At 40.1% G+C, this 15,413-nt stretch overlaps 1 protein-coding gene across 2 annotated transcripts; it reads right to left on the bottom strand.

Moving 5' to 3' along the window:
- Positions 1–2,048: 2,048 nt before the first annotated feature.
- snx27b (sorting nexin 27b) lies at positions 2,049–14,480 on the bottom strand. Of its 2 annotated transcripts, none has more exons than XM_005472653.4 (13): positions 13,866–14,480; positions 10,012–10,243; positions 9,604–9,796; positions 9,167–9,231; positions 8,959–9,063; positions 8,788–8,866; positions 7,170–7,333; positions 6,991–7,080; positions 6,345–6,494; positions 6,109–6,237; positions 4,867–4,926; positions 4,708–4,770; positions 2,049–4,569 (listed from the first exon to the last, which is right to left on the bottom strand). In XM_005472653.4, the coding sequence occupies exons 1-13, from the start codon at positions 14,195–14,197 to the stop codon at positions 4,525–4,527; spliced, it is 1,707 nt and encodes a 568-aa protein (XP_005472710.1). In that variant the 5' UTR covers positions 14,198–14,480; the 3' UTR covers positions 2,049–4,524. The 2 variants fall into 2 exon arrangements, with proteins under 2 accessions (XP_005472710.1, XP_003451025.1); XM_003450977.5 differs by having other exon boundaries at positions 4,722–4,770; positions 13,866–14,475.
- Positions 14,481–15,413: the final 933 nt, after the last annotated feature.

Below are 15,413 nucleotides of genomic sequence, written 5' to 3'. Positions count from 1 at the left end.
GTCAGGTTGCCAGCCCATAATAGGTTTTCCACAGAAGCTCACTCCTTCTTACTTGGATGTAAACTGAAGGAACCCACAAGTGCAGCGAGAGTATGCAATATGCACACACACACACACGCACGCACGCACGCACACACACACACACACACACACACACACACACACACACACACACAAATACAGACTTAGACAACCGAGACAGTAAGGGCGATCACTTAGCCAGTGTAACAACACTCATCTATTAATATTTTAACTCTAAAGTGTTGAATTTTATATATCAAAATGTATCTATAATTCAGAATGTACCCTAACCCTTTACTGGGTTGGACCTCTTTTATCTTCAGAACTGCATTAATTCTTAGTGGCATAGAATTAACAAGGTGCTGGAAACACTCCCCAGAGACTTTGGTCCATATCGACGTGACAGCATCGCACAGTTGCTGCAGATTTGTCAGCTGTACATGCCTGATGTGAATCACCTGTTCCAACACATCAGAAAGGTGCTCTATTAGATTGAGATCTGGTGACCGTGGAGACAGTGAACTCATTGTTCAACAAACACGAGATGATCTGAGCTTTGTGACATGGTGTGTGAAGCTGCTGGAAGCAGCCATGAGAAGATGGTCATAAAATAACCCCCACATCATTACACCACCAGCAGCACCTAAAACTGTGGATACAAAGTAGGGTGGATTCACGATTTCATGGTATTTACACCAAATTCTTACCCTAAAATCCAAATGAGTGCTGCTGTAGCTCATCTACTTCATGTGGTGCCCTCAGAGATGCTCTTCTGGACACCTTGGTTGCAACAAGTGGTTATTTTAGTTACTGTTGCCTTCCTATCAGCCCAAAGCAGTCTGGCTCTTTTCCTCTGACCTCTGGTATCAACAAGGCATTTTCACTGGATATTTCCATTCCCTGTAAACCCTAGAGTTGGTTGTGTGTGAAAATTCCACTAGATCTGCAGATTCTGAAATACTACCAGCCGTATCATCCTCCAATTTTAAGACGTCATTTAGTTCACTGAAATTTTGACTTAAAAAACTGGACTTAAATTATCACTGAAAATAAGCAATTTAGCTAAATACCTAAGTGACTCTTTCCATTATATGTCACCAGTCATCAGAGCCATCATATTATGTGGGTGGGATGTATCAGGGTTGTGAGATACAAGTGCTTACCCATTAAAAGTAAGTTTTTCAGGCCTGCTGGTGAATAGTGTACAATAGGTGATCAAACCTTCAGAAACAGCTCACCTTTTCATTTTAGGCCAGCCTGTAATCTTTCATGCTGGAGGCCGTTAAAAAGCTCTCTATAACAGAGAACAACACTTGGCACTGCTCCAGCTGTGCAAAAAGCATTTTCAAGCAATCAAAAGAAGCTTCACAACACGTTTGTGGTGTGTTGCAAGCAGGGAGATGCAATTCCTTGGAGGGAAGATGAAGAGAGAAGCGCTTGGGTCTTTTTATGTTTTTATATCAAAATGACAACTAATTTCACATGCAATAAATGCACAGAAGCTGAAAATGAGTTTACACTCCCATCAGCAGTGGATCTACTATTAGAATAGAGCTTAATTCTTTTGTGAAGTGTCTTCCTCAGAAACTAATCAGCACTCAGGTCTGAATACTTCCATGAGGTCTCTCAGGACAGATTTTCAGCCCAAAGATTTTAGCTTTTCAAAATTCACCCATTCCAAGATAATTTTCAGTCACCACCTCACCACCAGCAATCAATACCTATTAATTACTGGGTGCAGACACTTGATGCAGGTCGATATGCAACGGCTATCTCGCTGCCTATTGGGTAATTGTCTCCCAGATCTCATTATAAGATGCTGTAGTTGGGGAAAGAAGAGGAAGCCGGTGAGGAGAGAAGAGGAAAAGAGGAAGAGTGGAATAAAGACACGGGTACAGGTGTAAAATCAACTTTATAGGATAAATCTGGCTCTGCCCACTGTGGGGATTGTCTGTAACTTTGGGATTTCCACACTCCTTGACTCAGCTCCAAACACACAACGTTAGTTGCAAATAAACAAGAACCAACTTTGCATCAATAAATCGGTTTATTTAAAAGAATATGTTACAATTTATTACAGTAAGCGATGTAACCAAACACTTGCTTAAATTTTACATTTCGACATGTCAAAGGCTCTGTAGGTTGTCATTCTCCATCCCCTTCTTAGTGTGACGCTCATCAGCTGAATTTAAAATCGAATCTAACTGTACGTGACATCTAACTTCAGTCAGCATGAGAAAGTGTGCGCACGTGTGTGTAGGGGGAATGGGGCGGATGGGTGAGCCCACGGGCTTGAAGGTGGGCAGATCAGGCGATGCCAGACAATCGACTGTGTCAGACACGGATCAGTAAGCAGACACGAATCCTGGGGAAATGTGTTCAGCCTTTAGGACTGCACATTCAATCTCTCAATTCAAGGCTCAACACATTCAATTAAACCTCCTTTCTACCCTCACAAAGGTGTGCTGAAGCTCATTAATCACCCCAAAATGCTTCTGTGAACAGCGCTATCATGATAACAAGGACTCTTAGGTAGAGTCACTGATGTAAATTTAAAGCTCCCTACTGGCTTGTAGATATCTTTAATATTAATGCTATTAAGCCAGTGGCATCATATTCTGTTTCTACAACCTATAATGTGATTGTTTTATAAAATTGCTATTGACTCAGAAGAAGCTTTAATTTAAACCTAAGAACAAATCTCAGCTTTCAATATATTGATTTTTAAAAATGCTTCTATTAAGATAATGATAACTGAACATGCCACTCTTCTCTTACCTTGTAAAAGCAACTGGTGTAGAAACAACCATGTAATATTTGTCTGACTCATTGGTAACTTTCAAAATGAAAAAAAGTGCAACAAATTAAGATTTCATTAATAAGGACGCAAGATCACAAAATCGCACTAAGCAATAATAAATGTTTAATTTCAGCCATCGCTGCGCCAGGTTCTAATGATGCAATGAATTGTAATTTTTGTTTATTTGTCAGGCTCGGTATTGCATCATAAAATAATTAAGATGTAGCTCATTGCATAATTGTTATGATTACATCTTCTTAATTGGAACTTGAACTGGGCTCATTTAGAGATGGCATTAAAGTGTTGATCTTTACCTTTTTGAATCATCGGCTGGTAGGATTTCTTTACGGGCTGCGCACTGTAATCCCTATTTTATCAAATCGTCGAAGGATAAAGCCATCGCTTTTTTGTTCAGAGACTGGCATCCTGTTTAACCCGAATCTGCAGTGAATAAGTGATTCAACAGCAAAGCACCAGCTACACAGATAAACAGTGCTGCATAGAAATGCCATTTGAATTACAGGCCCATTATAAATCCGGTGGGAGCTCTCAGAAAAAAAGTAATAACTGCATGCTCAAGAGCAGGCAGGAGGACAAGGACCCCTGCTGCCTCTTCTGGGTAAAGCACAATGTTACATGTCTGAGCGGAGCTCCGCATCGCCGCTGCTCCACGATGGCCTTGCATGGAGTGTTCATTAAAAAGATTATAAATACCTAAGAGTTAATGCACAATTCTGCACACTCACACAGTATATAACCCCACTGTAGTCAGTGATAAACGTATACCTGTACTTACTCCATTATAATTCCATCTATTGCCCTTTTACATTATACTATGCACATCTGGAGGTCAATAATACTGCTGGATAAAGTGCAACATATGTCTAAGGATTGATATGCACCCAAATATGAAAAAAACAAACAGCCTATGAAGAAAATCAGCTTTAGTCATCCCTTCTCTCATTTGTCACATTATTAATGCAAATGCAGTTGGCAACACATGGAAATTAATGTATGTGACGTGGTTCAGCTGTAACTTACTTTATCAGGGCTTGACTCTGGTTTGCCCCTTCTCTCTTAGCTGATGGGATTTCCTGCATGTATTAATAACACGCATGGAGACGCAGGACACTGAGGCTCTAATCCATAAACTGAGAAGCTAAATGTCTTCCTGTGGTCAGCCCTCCGAATCAGTGATTAATGTGATCTTGTGGTCCCCTTTCTGAGGGCTAACAACTTTTACTTTCCTTTCTTTGTCCACCAATCTTTTCAGCTCTCTTTTTCATGTAGGACTTGTTCAAACGAGGTTCAAAACCCCGATCGTTTGCACGCCACATTCCACTTCAAGTCCCTGCCAATAAGAGGAAGGCTCGCATGAATCCGTCACTTTGATTCTGTAGGCAGCTCATTTCTTTTCAACAGAGCTCTGCTTAATGCATGGTCGTGATGTGCTGGATTCAAGAGTTCTGGTACACGAGTCTTTAGTTTATTTTTTTTTTATGCGTCTGTTTGTTCAACGTGTTCATCAGCAGATGCTTGTTGGTTTGCATGTAAGGAGGGGCTTCTCATGTTGAAGTTGATGGAGTTTAAATGACGTCCGAGTAGTTAACAGCTGACTTTTGGTGGGTATGGGGGGAAGGTCAGGGCCAAAACTGAGCTGAGGTGGTGACGGCGATGTAGTTAAGAGGTAACAATCTCCCTTCCTAGGTGCCCCCATCCCTTCTGTGCCTCAGCAGCTGGAAAATATTCTGTTACAGAAACAGAAACCAGGGGTAAAAAACACAAGCTTAGACACAGAAGGAAAAGAAACTGAATAAAACACCAAAACAAAAAAGTAAAAGGATTATCACTGGTATCAAACTGGACAGAGGCAGGCAAAGCCTTACCTTGCCACACATACCATCTTTACTGCAGTTCTTATTGTCCTTGTCTGTAGCCTCCTCTTCCACCTGAAGGCACAGATGCATTATTGCCGTAAGTACAGGACAGAAGTAAATGGCTTGTATTAGAGCAGATTATTCTGTAAGGAAGCAGATGGGCATTACCTCCTTCCTCCATTTCAGCTCACAGAAGACTCTCTCAAAGCACTCATGCATGTAGTTAAACTAAACAATGACAAAGAGAAGCACAGATTTAGACTGGCGTTTATACAGTTCTGGTGTCAAACATAAGGCCCAAGGGTCAGAATGGGCCCAGCGAAGAGTAGAATCTGGCTCACTGATCAGCTTTAGAAAAGCTGAAGGAGTGCATAGATTTGAAGTGTTTAACTGTATTTAATAAGTTTTACAGTTTTTCCTATTGATACAAACTGTCCACCTCCATTAACTTTCAGGTTAAATGAAAGTAATTAACAGATACATAATTAAATGACATAAAGGGTCCTGTTTTTCAACTATTAATTAGTCAGCAGTAAATTAACAAAACCATTATATTTTATAATTACAGGACACTCTGTGCAGTGAACTATTATATCTCTAATTTTACACATCTATCGTGTATTTTCACTGGCTCGGCCCACTTGAGATCAAAGTGACTGCATGTCAATCACCATATAAAATGAGCCTAACATCGCTGCTCTAAAACAGTAGTAGAAATGAGAGTGCTTAGTCTTTTTCTTTTCTTTACAAGGAGTTTGATAAGAACTTTGATACCACCTTCTTACCTTACATCCACCAACTGGTTAACTTATCTCAGCATAAACACACTTTACATTCAAAGCAACAGTAACTGGTTTTCAAAGGCTTAGAGTGCTGCTGAAAGAAGATGTGATGCAACACAGTAGTAAACAAGCACCTGTACTAACTTTTTTTTAAACAGACTTAAATTTAAAATGATGATTTTTCAAGAATCGATACAACTTCTCAGTGTCAGCACTGGGTATGTTTTTGTACTATTTCCAATTAAATATGGGCTTCTGTCTATTCTAACATTCTTTTGGTTAATTAGCAGGTGTATCTGGCTGATTTCATTCATACAAACAGGGAAGTTTGCTATGATGTAATGTGTTAAGTGAACTAGGCTCACTACTACTACTACTTTAAAAAAAAATAATTTACTGGCTGCTTGTGTCATCCTCTTATTTACTGTAAAGGCATACAAGTGGTGTCAATCTAATCAATAAAATATCTGCAGAGAGCAGATACCATTTACTATGATCTGTTCCTTCTTAATATAGCAGTAACTCTCCTCATCCTGAACTTTTTCTTTTAGAGTTCTTTAAAATTATTATCATTTGTAGCAGTATTAACAAATAAACATGTATGCAGAGATCTGTGTGTGATCCATACATAAGGAGTAAATATCTTGACCCAGCGTGGCTTCTTCTCTCCTCGTGCATATTCAAAGCAGAAGGCCATGCCCTCTTCATCCGTGTCCCACCTCTGCATCTCCCCCCAGTCAAATGCAATCACCTGATTCTGGAACAACACGAAGGCTTCAGTACACTCACCCTGTTACACAAGAGGTATAGAAAAGGCAGAAACATACACACACACACACACACACAGCAAAGAGCAGGCCTTGCCTCAAGCGTCCCCTCCTCTGTGCAGGCGTGCAGCTTGAAGTGGTGAATACTGATGGCCGTGATCACGTGGCCTTTACGTCGAGAGTCACAGGAACAGTGGGGGAATATGATCTCGTTGTAGCCTTCGCAAGTTCGCAATAAACTCAGGTACTGTGGAAAAAAAAAGAGAGAAGAGGCAATGCGAGCTAAATATTTTCCATAAACTGAATAACAAGAGGATGCTCTGCAGCTGAATGAAGTTTAGATGCAGGGTGCATTTTTTAACTGTGAAAAAACACTTAAGGTTATAAAGCAGAGTGCAGTTATTCTCTGTAGCCTGACTGATTTAGAAACAGGATGTGATTATTTACCTGCTGGAGCAGCTTTAATCTCTTCAAATTGGCGGTAATTCACTGTTGCTCACTCACTTATTCACTTTCAGCGAGCACATTTTGCTGGCAAGAATGTGTGTCTGTGACACTCCAGTTAGAGCTAACACTCGCTCTTAGACTACTACTTCCTTTTTACACTGTGGTATACCACTCAGTGAAATAAGAATGAAGCAGTGCGACAAAGTAGATGACATACTCAGATATAGTGAGAATACAGTCTCTCTGTATGTGCATGTTACTCTCAAACAGTAGTGTGCTGTATATAAAAGGCTGACCATGGACATCTTCTTCTGCTCGGCCAGCTTTTGCAGCTGATAAGACTTCTGCTCAACTTTAATGAAGCCTTTCTTCACATCATCCAGAGCCTGCAAAGAGGTCAGACAGGAGACACAATTAAACACAAAATCCACTAAGCATACCAAACAGACCAGACAAATACACAGTGTGTACACACCTGGTGAAAGAAATAGTTGACAGCGAGCTGGTTGTCATTAAGCAAAATCTCCTCTTCTGTGGTGAAGAGCCACTTGTGTAGAGTGAGACAGGTTCCTGGGATCGCTGAGGTATAGTTCTGTACATACAGTTTGTGGGGGAACTCATTGGGGGCAAGCTTACGTACTAAAGAAGAAAGGAGACATGAAAGAAAGAATAAAAAATGCAAAGCTTTCATTTGTAGTACATTTAACAGCACAAATCCTACCTCCTAAGACTTAACTGTATTTCTTCCACACAGATGGATATCATGTATCAACCAAAAATCAATAGGGTTTCATCTAAGTTTATACAATTTCATTTTATTGGATATATCAATAAAGTCACATAACCTGTGCTGTATTTTTTGTGAGGCTAGCTGCACAGGAAGCTCAGTTTCTTGGTCAGTGTGTCAGTCTGTTTGATAGACATTAAGTACAGCAATAACTCAAGTGATCCGTTAGCATTACCACAAGCCTGACAAGTGTGGTTTGTTCAGCAACTGCCAGAATGATCGCCATGAAATTTTGGCGATCCATTAGAAATGTTCTTAATAAAATAACGATAATTTGCATGAAAAACAAACAAACAAAATTCTTCACAGTAGGTTTAATTTATAAAGTTTCAAGAGCTGCTAATGTGGTTGGAGGCTTGTTACTTTCTGCTTTGTGATAAAATGCTGTAACAGTAACCAAGCCATACAAAACAATGCAACACACATAAGGAAGAAAGAAAGGCAAAGCAAGGTCAAAAAAAAGACCGAGATGTTACTGTGAAACCGAAGCTAAGGATTGTTTCAAGAAACAGATGACACTTCTGAGCCTTCTGAGACAGAATAAAACTCCGACAGTTTAAAAAAAAGGCCAGAGTTATCTACGTCTACAGCATAAGGAGTGTAACTTTACATTATACTCCAAGATTCTAAAGCAAACACTGAAGTAAATGTAACTGACGTTAAAACTGTGAGACAAATGCTTCTTTTTACTTGTGGAAGATTCCTTCGTGCTGCTAAACAATTTCCTTCCTAGAGTTTGGAGAAAAAAAAGTGTTGTGTGGGTGTAGAAGGGGTGGGGAAGAACAGCACAAATGCATACACTTGTAATTATCAGCTCTTCAGCTGATTAAAAATAAAACGGGGATGGCTTTCTTCACATCACTGGGAACAGAATTTGCTGATTTATTCCTTGCAAGAAAGAAACAAATTGAAACTTTAGTGGATACACACAAAACTTTAATTCTCATCAAATAAGACTGTTTACTGCTAATGTTGTGGTGCATTTGTCCTTGCTGTAATAGACACTGGTCATAGAGAACTTTGTGCATTAAACAGAAATGCTACTACTGTAGTTTTATCTCCTTTTTTAAATTAGGCACAAACAACACACTAACCTTTGTCTAACGACATCACTGACAAACCATATTATGAGCATGATTATTCATGTATAAGGTATTTGCTTCTAGATGATTATTAAAAATGTGGCTGCATGCAAATATTCTCTTTTCTGCCACTTGTTAGTGATCACTGATAGCAACTACAGCAACATTTGTGCTATGCTTTAGCAAAAATGCAACCTGTGTTTGAGTTACCTGTCCTTACTCACCAAAGGTGTGGTTGATGACCTCAAACAGAGCAAAGTAGCTGGCTGTTACACTGTCCATCTCTAGCTTCATAACAACAGCCTGAAAGCGAGAGATTGCGACAGAATGAGAGCGAGAGACTGAAATAATGTTGTGATTATAGTGGGGACAGGACTGTGTTTGTGTGAGTTTACCTGATAGACCTGGTCTGTAGTTGAATTTTTGCGAACTCTGACAGTGAGTGTGGTTTTATCTGGCATCGCTATTCTCAACTCCACATCCGACACACCGTTATAATTCTAGGTCACAGCAAAGACAGCCAGAAAGACAGACACAGCGTAGTGAGTCACAGGCGGGGAACGGGCAAAAAGACACGTTTCATTTTATTTTTTATTTTTTTACCTCATCTGATTCAGACAGGAACTCTTGCATGATGTCACTTTCTCCAATGACTCGGACAGAGCACACTGCAGATGAAACACACATTATATTAGATCCAGTTTTTTGTGTGTGTAAGAGAAATAAAAGTCATTATACAATGACACCTGCGACTTCACCACCTGGGCCACACCTGGCCATAAAACTGCTTAGCAGTCAATTGTCACATTAATTCTGAGCCTCTGAAAATGGTATCCTGTTTATAAAAATGTGTTTAATTCTTAAACAGGTCATGCAAATGTTTTGGAAAACCCCTGCCGATTGTTTGATTTACAATCAACTGTGGTGGTGTTCAGAAGCAAAACTACAAAGCTGTATCTTTGTTCCAAACAATATGGAAGGCAACTGTAAGTGAGTGAACTGTTTGTGAGCTGGCCTGATTCTCCTTCTCTCTTCCCCACCTTTCTCTAGATATTCCTCCAGGCCTCTGCGTCTTGCGTCCAGCTGTTGCTCTGACAGGGAAAAAGGCCATTTTCCAGGCAGCTTGGGAAAAGTAAAGTTAGCAAACTCCCTCTTCAGGTTTTGGTGTAGAATCACAAACTCCCGGTAACGCTTGGAGCACAGCTGTCTGCCTGCCATGTACACATTATACACCTGGAAGAGTTAAAGTGGAAAAATGAAAATGAAAAGACAGTGATCTTTGGTCGACAGGATGGTATTTATAATATCCAGAACATTAGGTTGCTCACAGACCTGACTATAAATATCTCATGAATGTAACAATCGCATAAGCCTTGAGTTGTGACTGGCTCCATCCAACTACAAAAACATTTTCATCCATCCAAGTGTTTTTGCACGAGTGTACCCACCACAAACTTTTCATGGTTGAGTTCAGTGTGTTTGTAGCTGGGAACAGAGATGGGCACTGCCTGCTTGTCGGAGTAGTCGTAACAGGACTGGGCCGATCCGTCGTCTCCGGGATCCAGGCAGTCGGCCTCCTGGGGAGGAACGGACAGCACGGCCAGCACCAGCTCTCGCTCACCGGCCCGGATCAGATCAACCACCTGCTTGTGTGTTGCTCCTTCTACGTTCACCCCATTGCTGTCGAATCAAGAGATTTATATATTAGAGTGGCAAGCACTTTCTTTTTTTAATATTCTTAGTTTTAACTTTTTATTTTTCATAAGCATAAAAGAGTACATTTCGAAGCTGTAGCTTTTGTTTCACTGAATTAGGAAATACAATAGTGAAAATGCAATTATAAATTAATGCAATCAAATAATCTAAACAGCAGCCTTTAATTACCAGAGACTTGAATCAACACATAGACGGCATGCTGTTAACACCAATGAGAAATGACTAAGTGCTTCATGACTGCAGGGTTGTTATATTCAGACACAATTTATCAGTGCCTTGTACTTTGCTTCTTTTCTCTCAGGGTAGAAGTGTAACACATGAAATTATAAGGTTCACAAATTGTAAGAATTATTTGAACTGCTAAACAATATACAAATATTGAAGGAAATGGGAAACAGCAATAAATAGGCTTCAAATAAGAAATACTGGTGCGCACATTGTAGAACTTTTGCATCATCTCTTTCAGAAATGAGACCTTTGGTTATGTCATGAGCACAGCTGAAAGTGAGCGACACTGGCTGTGTGCACTTTGGCAGTTGTGTCAAACAGAGTGAATGACAGAGCTGTAGCAGCCTAACCCATAGTTAACTTTGCTCCAAAACAACCATGTCGCCTCGTCTAAAAGCTCTCAGCGACACCGCTGGATATTTCTCACACTTTTAAAACAAGCTCCAGCGCAGGCTGGCAGATAAAGGCGGTATTTGAATGAGGCCTGAATGACATTCAATAAATAATTCTGTGTTTTACATTCCAGGACTTAAACAACAGCTTGGAAATATTACAATGAATGAGGAATCAGGCCAAACTTCGTTTGAACATTTTCCAAAGACTACAGAAGCCAGCAGTGCTGTAAATGATATTTGCATAACCTAAATGTAACACATTTAGGTTGGGGGGAAATTTTCACATTAAGTAGACATAGATGAGCTCTGATCATCTAATGTGAAAACACATGCTGTGATAAATACAGGATAAAGTGTGTTAATATGCTGTTAAAATACACTTTGAGCTTTGAGCAAAAAATAAAACCAATTCTAGGGTTTAGTTGACTTAAAAAAATACACTCAACGCAAACACATCACCACAGGGTGACATCTTTTAGGCAACGTGATAGTATGCAAAAGGTTTGAGTGTCCTAATTCACATTTTATAAACAAGCATGTTGTGAGAAGCCCACAAACGTTTCACTAACTTATATTAAAGACAACCACTGAGATGGTAACAAGCCAGGACAGGAAATGCAGGAAATGCTTCAACTGAATGAATACATATCTGTTATGTTTGCCATGCTGGCATTTAGATGGAGGGTTGAAGCCCGATGAACATAAGCTCTATTATACCTACAGTGGAACAAAATAGCTACACACATGTAATCAACATAAAGAAGGCATTCTGAGCCAGTGCACACATAGCAAAGTTGGGAATGATGATTATGTAGGTAAAAGTAAGAAAAGACTAATATGGGGGACACAAATATAACAATCTTGCAGGTGGAGTGGGAGAAAGCGCAAACGTGTCCTACAAGGAAAAATGCAGACTAAGCATTTTGGCAGCGCTTTCCTTCCTGCAGCTTTATGATGATATAATAAGGACCTGACACAGAGGCCTTTGCACCGCCACTATCAGCACTTTTGACTATGATAAACACTTTACAGGAGACACCCTTCCCCATGTGACAGATTTCCAGTTCTGCTTTTATAATTTATATTGGGTTCATTTTGTTTTTTGCTGCAGCTTAAGGATTTAAGTGATATTATGTACTATGCAGTGTTCTGTACTCTATGTATGAACATTCAACCCCTCACACATAGTTTAAAGGCCGACTTAAAATGCATCTGACACCTTGAAAAGTGTTTAAACAATATACATAACGCTAAAATAATTATGCTAAATAACACAAACTGAATTTAAGTCTGAGAGGAGGAGCTGTTTATAAAAGTGCTAATAAATAAAAATACTCGAGATGCTGCAGCTAGTACGCAGCCACTCCAGTGTGAGTGTGAGTACTTAGACTCACTTTACTACTTACTTGTGTTAAACTAGCAAATGTTTAACCAGCCAATCACATGTTAATTCAGCACGATGAAGAGGACCTGGTGAAAATCAAGTCACTAATGTTGCATAGCTACTGGCGCCAGACTGGCTGTTTTGAGTTACTCAGAAACTGTAGCTCTTTCGGGATTTCAGGCAGAAGCATCTCAAAACAGACATCCAGTAACTGAAATGCTTTGTTGAGAGCAGAGGTCAGAGAAAAAAGAAAGTCAACGTTAAACTAACATTTAAGTGGCCACCCGAGGATTTTCAATGACCACGTGGTGATTACAGTTTTACTGTTTTTTCTAATGGTTAGTTTCAGCATCATAATGTGCCACCTAACAACCTTCGTATAACCTCAGACTGCCATGGTCCCAGTTTCCTTTTTCTTTTTTTGTGTGATTTTTCAAGGTTAGGATTCGTAGTGAATATATTTGTGTTTGGGTTGCTGTTTGCTTTTATTATTCTAGTCTTCTTGACTCCTGTTTTGATTTCTTTGTTATTCTAAACCTGAGTCTGATTTATTCTGTTCCTGTTGAGTCTTTGATTTCTGAGCTCACTTCATGTTTTTCTAAGTAGTAATTTTACATTTTGTGATCCTGCATTTTGATTCATGTTTTCATTATTGTCCCACACTGTTAAAGTTTAGTGTTTTAATGTACTATGTACACTCTGGTCTTGAAGGATACTATGTGGCGAGTAAATTTAGTTGGTGTACTGTCGCTTTACATTACCACTATATACCATGCTAATAATACTAGCAGAGGGTATCTTGTATATGATAACGAAATGATCATGCACACATCCACATGCTTGCACACAGAAATAATGGGGTCAACAAACTGCCAGGTTACTGCAGGCCATCCATTGACACAGCAGTGTGCAAAAGCCAGCCAATCAGAAAGTGACTTTTAGAGGACAAAGCCAATCAGAACTGAACTCAAGGCATCCCTCCCTCTCTGCATCATGTTATTCCATGCACACAGACACACTGAAGCATGAGTACTGATGCTGATGCTGTGTGTTACTCCTCACAACAACAGTTCAACACACACTTGAACACTTCAATGCCAAATGAACCAGGTGCAATAATCCTCAGTGCTAAGCAACATCTAATTCGGTGATGCTGATGTTAAAGATGTGAGCTGGTTTACCATTCATGATTCGTGTAAACAAAGTGTTTCATTGATAAATGACCCACAGTGCATCTGCTTAGGATGATGTGAATGTGCACAGGAGTGAGTTGGAAATATCTGGCATGCAGTGGATGAGAGGAATAGATTTCAGTGTGACGTGAATTTCTAATGATCCCCGGATCGTTTCTCTCTGACACACACAGACACTCCTTTCATTGGGATGAACGGCTCTTCTGCAGGACCGGTGTCACAGTGCATGCACACACTGGCACCTTGGTGTTCCCAGTTCGACTGAATGATGCTATAAAGTCACGTTTGCCTTGAGCTCACTGCGTGATCGTCCGGAAAGTGAAACAGGTCATTTTCATCACTTACGTTATAAGCAGCTTGGAGAGAAGCTAAAAAACAGTACTTACACCTCAAGAATCCGGTCCCCTTTCGAAATGCCGGCTCTGTCGGCGGCACCCCCCGGAAGGACCGCACTAACATGCTGCAGTGGGGCGTACAATTCCCCGTTGATGCTCCGTAATTGCCCTCCTTCACTAACTTGCCCCCGAACGTTGAACCCATAGCCGGAGTCAGACTTCACTATCCGAACCAGCCGCGGGCCTGAAGTAACGGTGGTTGCGGTCTGGCAGCTGCCGCCGGTGCCCGGTGTAACGTTACCGCTGCCGGAGCCGTTACGGGAGGAAGGGTGAGGTGACGGAGGGACCGGGGAACAAATTTCTTGCCCCGCTACGTCCGCCATTTTTCTGCACTCACTGTATCATCCAATCAGATTCGGCTACAACATTAAATATCATACAAACATTAGCTTGTAGTAGCAGGCTAATCAGCTTGGCTAGCTAACTGAATGAGGTAAGCCGGAAAAAGCCGAAATCTTACGATGATTCGCGAGACCGTAGCAGGATGCGCGGGAGGCGTTCCATGTCGACCATCAGAGACGCTTTTTTTAGACTGACCGTTAAGTTACTTGAGTAGTGCACGTAATTGTGTCGAGAGCAAACGAAAGTCTGCAATTCTTCAACTAAATCAGTGAAGAAACAGATCAGACCGTAACTTTGAGTCTCCTAAAATATGATTCCCAGACTTAACACGGACCCCACAAGAAATCTCATCACTCCTAAGTTCGCTCGTTTAATATTTCACTGATAAATCCCTGATTGAGATCTTGAGAACACATGTCACTGCTTAAATCATGGTCTAAACTATTAATCCTTGTAGTTACAGTGTTTTTTCTTTCTTTTTGTAGAACAGAAAGAGCACTTTTTGTAAACGTGTGCATTTTCTGGCATATTTACAAAAGGCAAGTCTATTTATATAGCGCCTTTCAAACACTACACAGGGGCGGATCTAGAGAAATATATTTAGGGTTTCATGAGATTAGGATGGAAACTGGGGTGGCAAAATCAACAACAATCAATTACACATATGCACGTGATACATTCTGTAACATCTGTATTACATATGGTTGAAATACATCAAATGTAGTAAGTATTCTTTTTATGAAAAAGAATAATCAAATTGTTACATGCTTAAATTGACAGATCTGCACTGTCATGAACAAATTTGAACAAACACTATATTCAGTTTTAGAATGTATATTCAATGTTAATGGTAGCTAGGCTAAAATGCTAGCTTATTTTAATAAATAACATTGTCATATACAAAACTAGTGTGGCAGTAGGGGTGCCAACCCATGCCACCACAGATCATCCCCTGACACTTCAGTCATTCAAAGTGTTTTGAAGATAAAATGCAAACAAAAAATGTCTCCTGGGCACCTTCTGGGTCAGGAGATTAAGTCATGTTTTACAAGTCTTTTGTCAAAAAGTAGTCATCCGCCAAAAAGTCATTGTCTGTATTTAAATGGTTGAAAATTACTTGATGGCTTATTATCTGTGCAACGTATGTCAAACATATCTCTTGTAAATGATATCAAGCCATTTTACACCAAAAAGATA

The sequence above is a fragment of the Oreochromis niloticus genome, linkage group LG11 (assembly GCF_001858045.2).
Source record: "Oreochromis niloticus isolate F11D_XX linkage group LG11, O_niloticus_UMD_NMBU, whole genome shotgun sequence".
Lineage (NCBI taxonomy): Eukaryota > Metazoa > Chordata > Actinopteri > Cichliformes > Cichlidae > Oreochromis > Oreochromis niloticus.
Note: the sequence above shows the minus strand (reverse complement) of the source record. Positions and strands in the feature narration are given on the sequence as shown.